The sequence below is a fragment of the Rhinopithecus roxellana genome, chromosome 19 (assembly GCF_007565055.1).
Source record: "Rhinopithecus roxellana isolate Shanxi Qingling chromosome 19, ASM756505v1, whole genome shotgun sequence".
Lineage (NCBI taxonomy): Eukaryota > Metazoa > Chordata > Mammalia > Primates > Cercopithecidae > Rhinopithecus > Rhinopithecus roxellana.
Window position 1 is genome coordinate 6,649,074 of NC_044567.1, and position 14,092 is coordinate 6,663,165.

The following is a 14,092-nucleotide window of genomic DNA, read 5'->3' on the forward strand; positions in this document are numbered from 1 at the left end:
GTGATCCCTGCAATGATTGTGCAGGTGTCAGAATTGAGGACCCTTAAAATGGAAAGCCATCACAGGACCCAAAGGAGGGAACAGTCGACTCTGAGCGAGGAGGGCAGATCAGTTAGCCTTTGAACTAAGTCCAAGTTCCTTATTTACTTGTTTACTTGTTTATTGTCTCCCTACCCCACCGCCCTCATTGTGAGACTACTCATAAGAGAAGGGCTTCAGTCAGCTGCCTTCTCCACAGGGTCTCCGGTGCATAGCCTGGTACAGGGTCAGTCTCAATACCTATTCCTGAAATGTGTTGAATGAGCAGAGTTGCTAGAAGTGCCAAATGCAAAAGAGAATTCCAAGCAGAGAGAACGTTGGGCATCAAAGCATGACAGTAAATAGCATGCAGGGAACTGCAAATAGTTCCTGGTGAGTGGAAGTGCCGGGAGTGTGAGGTGGGTGGGATCGAGCAGGGTGGAAGTAGCAGAAATTGAAGCAGGGAAAATTGACTCCGGTGGGATCCTAAAGGGCTTTTTGTGCTGCACTAAGAAGGTAACTGTGGAATCTTGGAAGAGATTTGAGAAGTGGAGGGACAGGATCAGGTAGATTCTTGTTGCGTAGAAATAGCTCTGGCTGGGTGGGAGTGTGGGAGATGTGGGCTCCAGAGGAGAGACAAGCAGCAAACAGAACCTTCCATTCAAACTCCCCTCCTCACCTCCACCTTCCCCTTCGGTTTTGAACCCCCTGAAACTGACCTGGGAATCTATTTTAAGAGAATGGTGCCCCCTGCTGACTAAGCCTGGGCTTGCACCTCCCAGGGCCATCAGGGAAATTAAAAAATTTTTGGCCCTGAACAAAAAAGCACCTGGAAGGCTTGTGCACAGAACTGCAAGTCGTGATGTATCTGAGAGTGCCTTCCTTTTCCTAGGAAGAGAGAGGCCCATAAGAACACTTGTGATCATGAGTAATGCCACAATAGTGTTGCCAGATAAAATACAGAACACCAGCTAAATTTGAATCCAGGGACATACTTACATGAAAAATTTGTGTTGTCTGTTTGAAATTCAACTGCAGCCAAGCATCCTATATTCTTATTTGTTAAATCTGACAATTCTAGATAGTGTGTAGCGGGGTCAGGAGAAAACTGGAAATGAAATTGGACAGGCTGCTCTCCTTGGGTATCTCTGCAACCTCAACCTCATCTAAGCAGGCAGAGCTGGAGATGGTGCTTTCTCATATTTTGCAGTGGCTTTGAGTTGTATAATTCTATTTGAGAAATCACTTTTAATTTAGTCCCATGATTATGGTGCATCCTGTGTATGGAATCCTTCGTGAATATGAAGAGAACTGTGGGCCCTTTTTACAGAAAAATGAACCTACTAGCTACAACACACACACACACACACACACACACACACACACACACAGAGAGAGAGAGACAGAGAGAGAGAGAGAGCGTGTTTTCGGGGAGTTCCCAGCCTTCATGTAAGAGTAACACATTCCCTCTAGGGCTGTGGTCTGAGTGTGGCAGTTCTTGGGTTCTGAGTGGGAGGAAATGGCGTCTTGTCTGTAACCTCAGCTGAAACGTAGTGCTTCTGTTAGCTCTGGCCACCCACACACCATGACAAAACACAGAAGTGGGCAGGAAGAAACATACCATCCCTCCCCTTGGTGAATGGCTTGAACCACTTCCCTCTTCTACCTCTCCCAGAAATCACGGGGAGTCAGGCATATTCAGACCAAAAGCCCACCTATCCTCGCGGGCTCATGCTGCCACAGAGTGGAAGGCAGTGAATGAAGTCACGCTTCATGCCAAGTCCCTCTTCACTCCCCTTCCCGCCCTTCCTGCCAGTGGCAGGCATAGCCCACTGGCTCCCACTCTGAGGACCATGTCTGTCAGAAACTGGCTGTCACCAGCTGGTGGCAACCCTCCAGAATATATTCTGGACGCTCTGGGCTGGGTGATCAAACCCCTGGTCTGAACACGCTGGGGGCAGATCTCAGCAGGCATGCCTGGAGTCTCCTTATGGCCCTTTCTGGAAAGCTCTCTGAGCCTCCATAGCCTGCTGTCCTCCAGGCTTTATAGAAGGAAGGCAGAAGTGGCCAAGGCCAGGGGGATGTGGCTTCCAGAATCTCTTAAAGTATCTAAATTACAGAAAAATTTCATTTCAGGTTGCTTCTGTCTCTGTCAGACAAGCATGTTTATGTGACATTCAGCTCTGCTGGACTGTCTGTGGAATACAGTGCCCCAACTGACCAAGTGCATCAAGCAAACAATCACAGTGATATACCCTACAGTGTACGATTGTAGAATAACGTTTTATGTTGAACATTTTCTACAATTAAAAATTAATTTAATGAATACAGTACTATGATTTCCAATCATAATTTTTTTTTTTTTTTTTTTTTTTTTTTTTTTTTTTTTTTTTTTTTTTTTTGAGATGGAGTTTCGCTGGCTGCTCAAGCTGGAGTGCAATGGTGCGATCTTGGCTCACTGCAATCTCTGCCTCCTGGGTTCAAGCGATTTTCCTGCCTCAGCCTCCCAAGTAGCTGGGATTACAGGCATGCACCACCATGCCCAGCTAATTTTTCGTATTTAGTAGAGACAGGGTTTCACCATGTTGGTCAGGCTGGTCTCGAACTCCTGCCCTCAGGTGATCCTCCCGCCTCAGCCTCCCAAAGTGCTGGGATTATAGGCGTGAGCCACTGCGCCAGGCCTCCAATCATAATTTCTTTGGAAGCAGGGTCCTTTGTTCTGAGGTTGGATAGCTTTTCCTAAAATCTTTTGAGTTAGACCAAGAGTGGTGGCTCATGCCTGTAATGCCAGCACTTCGGGAGGCTGAGGCAGGTGGATCCTTTGAGCTCAGGAGTTTGAGACCAGCCTGGGCAACATAGGAAAACCCTGTCTCTCCAAAATTACAAAAATTAGCCAGGTGTTGTGGCATGCACCTGTAGACCCATCTACTCAAGAGGCTGAGGTGAGAGGTTGGCTTGAGCCCAGGAAGTGGAGGCTGCAGTGAACCATGATAGCACCACTGCACTCCAGTCTGGGCAACAGAGCCAGACCTTGTCTCAGAAAAAAAAAAAAAAAAACTTTTTAAACCACAATGGTGATTTTTTTTTTTTTTTTTTTTTTTTTTTTTTTTTTTGAGACGAAGTCTCGTTCTATCGCCCAGGCTGGAGTGCAGTGGCCGGATCTCAGCTCACTGCAAGCTCCGCCTCCCGGGCTCACGCCATTCTCCTGCCTCAGCCTCCCGAGTAGCTGGGACCATAGGCGCCCACCACCTCGCCTGGCTAGCTTTTTGTATTTTTTTTTTAGTAGAGACGGGGTTTCACCGTGTTAGCCAGAATGGTCTCGATCTCCTGACCTCGTGATCCGCCCGTCTCGGCCTCCCAAAGTGCTGGAATTACAGGCTTGAGCCACCGCGCCCGGCTGATATTTGATTTTTTAAAAATGTCCTTACTTGAAAAAATTAAAAGCCAGCATACCTCCAAATTATTTGAAAATTCTACTGGGAATTTTCAGAAAATCCAAACAGCTGGAAACCACTAGTTTAGCCCACTGAGGGTTAGGGTTCCCTGACCCCGGGAAGTGGGGAGTGAAATGGGAGGCCCACCCACAGAGCTCCTGCCCTCCTGCGGGGCAGTGCAACACGACCTTCAGCTGATGCATTCTGGTGGGTTTCAGGCTGCCTCTTCCAAATATGGGGAGACTGGTTTCTGGCCTAACCTCTTCCCAGGAGTGTTCTAAGGATAAAATGTCACGTACTAAAGAGCTTTGGGAAAGAAGGAGCTCTATAAATATATGAGATTACTGTTCCCAAAGACAGCTGGTGTGTTTTTAGTGGGAAGGGCTGAATGATTCCACAGAGACTGAGAACAATTTCTCTGCCAGGGCATCCAGGGAAAATGACCAGCACTACTCATAAAACCTGCAAACTGTTCCACTGACAAGCGAGGCCAGACAGAGGCAAAGGGTCTCCCAGCAGGCTTCACTTTCCTCCCTCAGAGGGCACAGGTCCAAAACGCAACTCGAATTCAGGGAGCCTAGAGTTCGTGTCTCAGGGACATACCTAGGGACCCACCGCAGGTCACCTAACTCTCCCTCATTTAGGTTTTCCCATCTCTAAAAAGTGCGGATGTCTGCTGAGTCCCTTTTCACAAGGGTGGTACGAAGCTGTGAGAAAACACATAATCCATTCCTAAATACCTCACTTGATAGATTCCCTACCATTCATGTTTAATTCCTGCCACCCTAAGTCCTTTTAAAAACAATATGGGACTTTAGTTTCTTTTAATGTTTAACTCCAGAATAGCTTTCCCCATGATTGTACCCCAAATCACACTGCGGCAGGGCAGCGGGGGGCAGGGGGTTATTCCCCTTGCCACAGACGAAAAGGTGAACAGGGACTGAAAAATCACTTTGTCATGTACCTGAGCATGAACAGTAAAGGAGGTGGCTCAGATGCTTTGACCAAAGTAGCTGTAAGCACCATACACCCCAAACGAAAAACAGTGTCTTGGGAAATGTGTGTGCCAGTTCCCTCCCTTCGACACATAGCTGAGAATTAACTGCAGATGAAAGTCCTTTGATCTTTAGAAATCTGAGGCATCAGGCCGCCCAGGGTTAGCCATCACCATCACTTTTGTTTGAACCTGTCTGGTATTTCACATTTATCAGCCCTATTATAAGTTAACAGTGTTACTGACTTTAGTCAACTTTGGCACTCCCAGTCCCTGTGATCCTGCAGGTAAGTTGACACCCGGAGCAAGCTGGCAGCTCACAGAACCTTTTCAGGTATCTTCAAGTTGAGCAAAACAATGCCTCCTGTAAAATCTGCTCTCCTGCCATATGTTCCCTACGGAACTGACCTAGGCAGAAGCAAGGGGTGACACAAGGCAGTCAGGCACCCCTTTTCCTGCTTGGCAGTGGAGTCCAAGCTCGAGCTCCTCCTCCTCCTTTCATCTTCCTACACTCTCCAGCTCATGCCTCACCTTGCCCGGACACCTTCCTTCGTTGTTATCCCTGCATTTCTGAGATGTGATGTGTTTTCCTGTCTCCCTATTAGACCGTGAAGTCCCTAGAGGGTAAGTTCTAGCCCTACTTAACTTTGAACTCCCAGCATGTTCACAATACATGGCACCCAAAAGGAAGTAAATGTTAAGATGGATGGACAGGGGACTGAACAAATACACTAGAACTGGGCTCCCAGCCCACCCTGGGTAGGACAGGCTTGCTCTACAAGCCATTTCTCTAACGTCAGGTGAGAGCCATGCTGAGCTACTGAAACCCTGCCTTGCTTATGACTAGTATTAGGCGTTTTTGAGACAGCTGGTTGAAAATGGTAGAAGGAAGAGGTAGAGGGAATTGGTCTGGTAGCTGGGAAGATGTCTCTTAAAACAGGCCCAGATGACAACTGCTTGCACCTACAGGTCCCTGGCCCTAGTAACATGCTCTAACCACCTAACTAATCCACAGAAGACAGTTTCGAAGACCTATAAATCTAGTAGGGAAGAAGCTAATTGATGCAACTTTCAGGATGAAAAAAAAAGACAGGGGAGAGGGTGGAGAAAGGAAGAAAGGAAGTTCAGCCAGATGTACTTAAAGCATCTTCTCTCTCCAGCAGTTCAAAATGATAGGGGGCTTTTTGGGGCAGGGCTGCAGTGACACCTGGGCCCCCAGAGAGTAAGATGAGCACAAGTGAGGCAGGGCTTGAAAGGCTGGGCGGGGGGTGGCAAAGCAGCCGTTCAGGAAGGAGGCCGGGCTCCCATCTGGAGAGCCAAGGGGCTGGGGCTGCTGAACAGATGGAGAGAAAGTTGCAGCTGGTGGAAATGCACTTTCATGTGTAAAGTTTGGTCCTTGGAGGATTGCGATTTCCAACTCTAAAGGCAGCAATGGGCAGGTGGCTCTGCTCCATACTCCGCCTTTTCCCTCCGTTGCCACTCAGACAACTCGACAGTGGCTGTGCCAGGACTCAGCCACCATGACTTCTGCCAGCATCCCTTTCAACAGGCAGAAGCTGGCATGGTGACACCTTGGCACAGCAAGGATGGCAGAGGACTGCAATGCTTCAGCAGCTGGAGGACGCAGGGGAACAGGAGGGATTAATCCAGCCTCCCTGGAGGGATCAGGTAGACTGAGAACAGACAGACAGATGGAGGGGAAATAAGGAAAAGTACATCACAGACCTTCCAAAGCTGACCATGATGTATGCACTGGGTCTCCACTCTGGTCTTGATAGAGCTGTGGCTGAAGGAGAGACAGTGGGGAAATGGCAAAACAGTATATTCTGAAGCTCTGGGTTCATTTTACCCCAACCTCAATGAATATTTCTTTTCTGTTTTTGATTTTTAGTGGAGACAAGGTCTAACTATGTTGTCTAGGCTGGTCTCAAACTCCTGAGCTCAAGTGATCCTGCCGCCTTAGCCTCCCAAAGTGCTGGGATTACAGGTGTGAGCCACTGCACCAGGCCTAAGAAAAAGACAGATCATAACTTTTTTTTTTTCTTTTTATGTAATATTTGCCCACAGGTGCTTTAGGAGAGAAAGTGACTTTTACATTCTCTGGCTCTAACGGAGAGCCACCTGTCCTCCACCTGTCCCTGATGGGACCAGCTCTAATGGGACAAGCCTCACCCATCGGAACAGAAGCCGTTAGCACAATTCTGCAATCTCATAGAGTTCCTCCCTACAATGCTCAGGCTCTTGGGGGAATCACCCACTCAACCATGCTAACCACACCCACGAGAGGAGCAGCCTGAGTAGTGAACATCCAGCTCTGCCTCTTCCCTCCCTCTTTATTTACCATAGACTGTGCTCCAGGGCATGAAGAACAAAAACCACCAACTCTGTCTTGTTAAAATCCAAGTGCATTTTTTAGAATATGTGATTTTGCTTGATTTTATTTTTTTAAAAAAGACTGGAACTCAGTCCCATATTCCTATTGAGTCCATTTTCCTAAGAGATGTCACTGTTTGAGACAATAACTTAAATATTCTTGATGTGGAGGTAGTCTCTCTCTTCCTAGTGGGATGTCTTCTTGGCTCCTTTCCCAAACTTGGCATCGAGACCAAGACCTGTGAAAAGAAAGAAAATGGGCTTAGCCTTATGAGGGAAAATGAAACTTACCAATGATTGTGGTGGGGTGGGGTAGTCGGCCTTGGGGGTAGTCGGCCTTGTGTCTCCAAAATGGGGGCTTTAAATAAAATACACGTCAGAACACTGGTTTTATGTAACTTCCTCAGAGACAAGAGAATGGCACCAGGATACTAGTTATTACAGATATCTGTATCTATATAGATAGATATAGATACATACATATATTTATAATACAGCAAGACTAAAAGAAATTTAAGAGTCAAAACTTCTAGGCTATGGCTGAATGTGGTGACTCATGCCTGCAATCCCAGCATTTTGGGAGACTGAGGCAGGAGGATTATTTGAGCCCAGGAGTTTAAGGCCAGCCTAGGCAACACAGCAAGACCCCATCGCTACAAAAAAAAAAAAAAAGAAAAAAAAAAATTTAGTCAGGCGTGGTGGTATATGCCTATAATCACAGCTACTTGGGAGGCTGTGGTGGGAGGATCACTTGAGTCCAGGAGATCAAGGTTGCAGTGAGCTATCATCGCACCACTACACTCCAGCCTGAGCAACAGAGGGAGACCCTAGGAAGGCTGGATTAGACATAAAGCTTTCTTTTCTCTTTTTATTTTCTTCTGACACCGGTTCTTACTCTGTCACACAGGTGGGAGTGCAGTGGTATGATCACAGCTCACCTTAGCCTCCAACTTCTGGGCTCAAGTGATCCTCTCACCTCAGCCCCCTGAGTAGCTGGGACCACAGGCGTGTGCCACCATGCTCAGCTAATTCTTGTATTTTTTTGCAGAGACAAGGGTCTCATCATGTTGCCCAGGCTGGTCTCGAACTCCTGAACTCAAGCGATCCTTCTGTCTCAGCCTCCCAAAGTGTTAGAATTACAGGCATGAGCCACCACACTCAGCCCCTTTTCTCTTTTAAAAAAGTTTTCTCTGGGCTGAGCACGGTGGCTCACGCTTGTAATGCCAGCACTCTGGGAGGCTGAGGCGGGTGGAACACCTGAGGTCGGGAATTCGAAACCAGCCTGACCAACATGGAGAAACCCCCATCTCTACTAAAAATACAAAATTATCCAGGTGTGGTGGCGCATGCCTGTAATCCTAGCTACTTGAGAGGCTGAGGCAGGAGAATTGCTTGAACCCAGGAGGAGGAGGAGGCTCACCCAGTTGGTGAGCCGAGATCATACCATTGCACTCACTCCAGCCTAGGCAACTCCAGCCTAGTGAAACTCCGTCTCAAAAAAAAAGTTTTCTCTAAAATATTTAAACAAATTTCATAAATATACAAGTAAATCTGAGGAGACAAAATCCAGCTGTGTCTCTGTGTGGCCACTTACCCAGGAACACAAGCACAGTGCCCACCCACTGCACGGGGCTGATGGGATTGGCGAAGAGGATCACAGAGGCCAAAATTGTGAAGAACTTTCGAGTTGTAGTGATGATGGAGCAGGTCAGGGGACCAAAATACACAACCGTCATAAAGATGAAGCTCTAGAGAAAGATAAAGGTGAGGTCCGGTGGGTTCTTGGGTATCTGCCATTGGTCTAAAGTCTATAAGCAGACCTCAGGGCTAATCTTGCCACCCTCTTCTTCCAGCCAGGCCAGTCTTTCTTAGGGAACCAGCTGCCAGAGTAGGGAAGCCAAGCCATCCCTTTTCAAGCACTCACCTGACCCAGGGCACTGGTCAGCCCAAAGAGCAGGATGTTATAGATGATGGCAGGGTACCTTTCAGCAAAGCTCAAGAACTCCCAGAGCTCCCCAGTGAACAGGATTCCTGAGAAAACATGTCAACAAATCAAATGTATGGCGTGTTTTGTGTGCCCTTACCCCCGGGTGTGCACACACACACATGCAAACTCCTGCACATGGCCTGTTAAAGAACTGCAAGGGAGGTGGGATGCGGGAAAGTGTATGGTGTGGATTTGCATCGTCTCATTATGGATTCTTCTCATATTTTTCTCTGATTAGAGAAACTAAAGAGAATTTTGTGAGAAAAGCTTGAAAGTTTATGAGTTACTTCTACCAAAGTGATTACAAGCAGAAATCCTCAGATGCTGTAGAGATGCTGACCCACACATCCTTAGCTCAAGGAAGCCCCTTGCATTAGTCACCTCCAGCCATCAGCAGCCTCCACCATTAACCCCAGTGTGCTGTACAAAAAATACTTTCTACATATGCCCAAATTTGAAAAGTTAGGAAGCACTGATTTCAAAGCAAATCCATTCACATTTGAACTATTTTCAGTGTACAGCTAACTCTGTTTCCTGTGAGCACTACATGTCTCATTTCCTTCATGAAAGGGAACATTCCCAGGTATCTCCCTGTGTTTTACTACTGTCTTCCCATGACACCTGACACACGACTCTCCTTCATTGTGCCAGTAACAAGTAGCAAACAAATCCTGCTGGTGCAGGTTTTTCCAGGAAGGTTTCTCAAGGGCTTGAACAAAAGGGCATCTTGGAACTAATTCAGGCCCTTGGTCTGGGCAACTAACAGCTAGAGGGATCAAAAGGATGAGGGCAGCCTGCCCTCTGGTGATACATGGGAAGAACAGCAGAACTGGCTCTCACCCATTCCCAGCAGCAATGTCGACCAAAGGTTGATGTTCAGCATCATGTGGTTGGAGCCTGTTTGGTAATGAGCCCGCATGTGGTCCTGGGAAACACCAGTCAGTCCATCCAGGGTCAGTGATAATAGCTGGGAAAGAAAGGGTGCAGCCTGCAGTGAAGTGGCCAACAGGGCCCTTTCCTAACCCAGGACACAGGATTCTCACTCTCAGCCTCCTCGGAAAGCCACTCCCTTTAAAGTCCTCAGAACAAAATGTTGCCATTTGGTCACAGGTGGAAGGTGGGGAGAGACCATGCTGACTGCCTCCCCTACCCCCTCCTCCCGTGGCCCAGGCACTGGACTGACAGGCTAACTGAGCTACGTAGTGATTTTGTAATCAGAGTAGAGCAGGAAGCTCACTGCCCAACATAAGGCAGGGGAAAGGTAGTCCCAGCAGGTTAGTTTCCTAGCTTGGAGTATAGTGCTCCAGAGACTGGATCCTATACTTAGGCTGCCTGGATTGGAATCCTGACTCTGCCACTTAAATAGTCAAATGACCATGGGCAAGCGAGTTAACCTCTCTGTGCTGAGTTTCTTCATCTGTAAAATGGAGATAATACCACATAAGAGACTACTGTTGTAAAAATTAGTCAATTAACATGTAAAACACTTGGAACAATGCCTAATGCATACACACCAGATACTATCATATTATTTTAAACTCTGGCTCCTAGGTTTCTTGGAAAGCCACAGTGAGAGACATTATTCCTTCCCTCTCCGCTCTGAGGTCTCTGTGACCTCACACCAGGATTCAGCCACAACCCTCAGAGCTATCTCTTCTCCAGAATGAGAGCTGAGCTGTAAATATTTCAGGTTTCCCACTATGGCATTAATAGAGCCAGGGGCCTGCAGCAAAGACCAGATATGGGGATAAGGAGCACCACAACCTCCCTTGACACATAACTGGCCTTCTCCCTGTCTAGGTGAGGCTATCCTTTGGTTACGTTTGCTGGAGAAGGCTGCCATCCCCAAAAGGATCTCATACCAGGAGTAGCTCTCCATAGCCGACTGTGTGTTCTTCTATCCCAACAACTTTCTTGGGTTTGTACATGAAAAGGGCCACTCCAGCCACAATTAGCAGCACACACAGGTACTTGGCCAATGGGTACTTCTTCTTCAAGAGGGTCACCCCAAGGAGCATGACTACAGGGGAAAAAAGAGTAGAAAATTCAGGCATCCATGAGGCATCGATGACCCCAATACCCTCTCTCCCAGGAGCCAGGAAAAGACTCAGGGAGAAAAGAATGACTAAGAAGGAAGGCTTAGAGAGGACAAAAGGAGGGTGCCAGGCTGGCACCTAGATAAGGATTGAGCAACAGGGTTAAGTATAAGACAGGGAGGAGGTAGAGAACAAAGGTGAAAAGTCCAGGAAGCACTATACTCCAAGCTAGGAAACTAACCTGCTGGGACTACCTTTCCCCTCCCTTATGTTGGGCAGTGAGCTTCCTGCTCTACTCTGATTACAAAATCACTACGTAGCTCAGTTAGCCTGTCAGTCCAGTGCCTGGGCCACGGGAGGAGGGGGTAGGGGAGGCAGTCAGCATGGTCTCTCCCCACCTTCCAGCTGTGACCATTGTCTAATGACAATGTACACAAATGCAACACAGAAATGGCTGACCAAGTGAAGCAGGCTAGGTTGGCCTTTAGCTCCTATTAAGGATTACCAGCCTATGAACATCAAAAGAAGTGACACAGATGACAGGATGGACAGCAGAGAGAGCTGGGGGAAAGTCCCTGGAGACAGCCATGATGGGATGATGAAGCTGAGAGGGACACAGTTGTAGTAGAGAAAGAGAGAGCTTACTATAGGAAGAGAGACGACAGAAGAGGAAGACCATCTTCTTTGCTTACCTGGGATTGGCTTGCAGGATTTACCAAGGACCTGAAATTAAATCCAGCAAATAATTTCTGAGCATCTGTGATGTGTCAGGTACTATGCTAGGTACCATGCTGATTAAGATGAGTAAGCACAGGGCTTGCACCAGAGACTTCTGCCTCAGAAAGCAGCCCAACCCACCACCACTAAACCCAAGTTCTATGGTTCTATACACTCCTAATGTCTCAAGGACCGTTACTTTTTATTATTATTATTTTTTTAACTCACAGACCTGAGGGAAGAACTCTTAGTCATTTTCAAATGATATCTGAGCCAACCGTCATCCCACCCTGACGTTTCACCTGAGTTGGGTAGTTGACAAACTGTAGTGCTGAGTTGCTGGAGACCATGGCACCCAGATAGGAGATAGAACAGGCAGCATAGAGCCAGCTCCGGGTACGATCCACCCTGGCAGTGTCAAAAAACTGGATCACTGGGAGAAGACAAAAAAAAAAAAAAAGGAAAAGACAAAAAAAAAAAAAAAAAACAAGAGAAACCTGGTGGGGCTAGGATGGACCACTAAGCAAAGCTAAAGCCACATGAAAGGAACTTGTCTGTCAAATAAGACACAAGCTATTTCTGTCCTCTTACACTGGGAAATCTCTGAAAATTATTAATCTTTCCAATTCTGCCTAAGTCCAACAAAAGACCATATACAGGGTGGAGGTGAGGGCCTCATTCAGTTCAAGGGACCAGTCAGCCCTGCTGCTAGTCCCCAGGGAACAAAGAGAGAATGCTCAAAGCATGCTTGAAGTTGACACACAAAAGAAACTCAAAGGGAAAGAAAAAAATGTTTCAAGTCTTTTCAATGGGGATTTGGAATAGAGAAGACCCATTCTCTGAACATTTCTAACTCAGAAGTTGATAAAAATTGGGGAAATAATATTTTACTCCACTTCAAAGTCATTAGTTTTACAGACTTCACAGAGAGGCTGTGTGAGTACAAAATGAGGTGGAGATCATGAGTTAGCCTTTAAGGCTGAATCAATGTTTAATGCCTAGCATACTGAGGGAACTTGGGGTGATGGGGTACCCAACAAATGACTATTTAGGTACTCACAGATCTTGGCAAACACAGCATTGATGACACATTGAATGAAGACCAAAGTTAAGGCAAAGGCGAACGTCTCCTGTTTGGCTCCCTCCCCATACTTTCCTCTTGTTCTAGAAATGAAATGCATGATAAACGAGAGGAAAAATTAGTACATTTCAGTCACTGTCATCTAATACATCCAGAACCACTGAAAACTTTAAAATTATCTTGCCTCTCTGGATGTAGGGAGAGTTTGTAAGGACCACTAGGCTCATCTGCAAAAGGGGCTGATTTTACTGGATCTAGAAACTAGACATCCCAGCCTACTGATTCCATAGCCTAAGGAAAGAATACCCGAAAAAGACGGAGAGGAAACATGCAAAACGAGGTAGTGAAGTCAGGTACCCCAGGCAGGAGGAGACGGTATTTGGGCTATGGCACCAAGGCCGAGGGCGAATAGGTTGTTTGCAAGCATCTGGGAGTACCAAAAGGGGGCCAACTCGGGTCCTCTTTGAGGGGTAGAAGTCTCAGCCTGTAAAATGCAGGCCCTTAGAACCAAGCAAGGAAAAACAGCTAAGAAAAGAAAATAACCAAGTCCAAAGAATCCAGAAAATAACCCTAGAGTTCTGGAATTCTGGGTAGGCTCAGCCACAGCTGCAAAAGTAGTGGGGTGCTAAGAGGACGACAGCCGGGCATGAGGACAAGAGGCAGAAGGTCCAGAGGCAGAAGGTCCAGAGGCAGAAGGCCCGGGACCCCTGTCACAGGCTGGGGAGAGAATGTCGGCCCGCCCCCGGGGTCGCTCACATCTTTTCCTGCAGGATCCCATAGTAAAAATAGCAGACAAAGACACCCAGGAAGCAGAGCGGCAGGCGCAGCCGGTCGGGCACCAGGGAGCTGCTAGAGGCCATGAGACGCCCGGAGGAGCCGACTGGAGACCCGCTCACAACCGGCACTGGCAGCAGCGGCGGCGGAGGCGACAGCTCCAGCCGGACATCGCCGACCGGCGGCAGGGGCCTCATAGGAGCTGCATGCGACCGCCGTCCAGCAGGGCCCAGCAGTCACTACCGGAGCTGCCAGCTCAGGGCTGCCAAGGGGGAAACTCCTCAGAACGCAGCAACCACCTCCTAGGAAAGAAAACCCGCCCTGGGACCTTGGCTCCATCCCTGAGGGCCAGGGGAACCGGCAGCCTCGGGACCAATTTCTCGCCCTGGAGATTTTTCCAATCAGGCAACTCTGAGGACAACTGCGACCCAGAGCACCACAGGGTGTCCTAGAGCCACCCGGGCGTAGAATAATGACGTCTAAGGATGTGGAGGCCACCAATTGGCTGCGCTGTGTGAACTCGGACAGGTAGGTGGGACAGGAGGAGGTGCGGCCGGCATAGCAAATCCAATAGTCTTTTCCGCAGCGAGCGGCCAGGCTTCTGCTGGGTCCTAATGCCAAAATCTCTTACTGGAGACTCAGCGCCGTCTAGCTGCTGCCCAGCGTCAGCGACGTTAC

At 47.9% G+C, this 14,092-nt stretch overlaps 1 protein-coding gene across 3 annotated transcripts; it reads right to left on the bottom strand.

The window, feature by feature from the left end:
* Positions 1-6,474: 6,474 nt before the first annotated feature.
* Positions 6,475-13,745, bottom strand: SLC35B1 (solute carrier family 35 member B1). Of its 3 annotated transcripts, none has more exons than XM_010360040.2 (9): positions 13,397-13,733; positions 12,620-12,723; positions 11,862-11,992; positions 11,535-11,565; positions 10,669-10,826; positions 9,647-9,773; positions 8,744-8,850; positions 8,414-8,567; positions 6,476-7,058 (listed from the first exon to the last, which is right to left on the bottom strand). In XM_010360040.2, exons 1-9 carry the CDS (start codon positions 13,609-13,611, stop codon positions 7,006-7,008), a joined length of 1,080 nt encoding a protein of 359 aa, XP_010358342.1. In that variant the 5' UTR covers positions 13,612-13,733; the 3' UTR covers positions 6,476-7,005. The 3 variants fall into 3 exon arrangements, with proteins under 3 accessions (XP_010358349.1, XP_010358342.1, XP_010358354.1); XM_010360052.2 differs by having other exon boundaries at positions 11,862-11,967; positions 13,397-13,630; XM_010360047.2 differs by lacking the exon at positions 10,669-10,826 and having other exon boundaries at positions 6,475-7,058; positions 11,862-11,967; positions 13,397-13,745.
* Positions 13,746-14,092: the final 347 nt, after the last annotated feature.

Excerpts from the sequence above, each read along its gene's own strand:
- SLC35B1 (XM_010360040.2), bottom strand. The coding sequence starts at position 13,611 with ATGAGGCCCCTGCCGCCGGTCGGCGATGTCCGGCTGGAGCTGTCGCCT. Across the intron at positions 10,827-11,534 it reads ATCCTGCAAGCCAATCCCAG|TCATGCTCCTTGGGGTGACC; the intron begins GTAAGCAAAGAA and ends TTTCCCCTGTAG. Across the intron at positions 7,059-8,413 it reads CACTGTGCTTGTGTTCCTGG|GTCTTGGTCTCGATGCCAAG; the intron begins GTAAGTGGCCAC and ends TTCTTTTCACAG.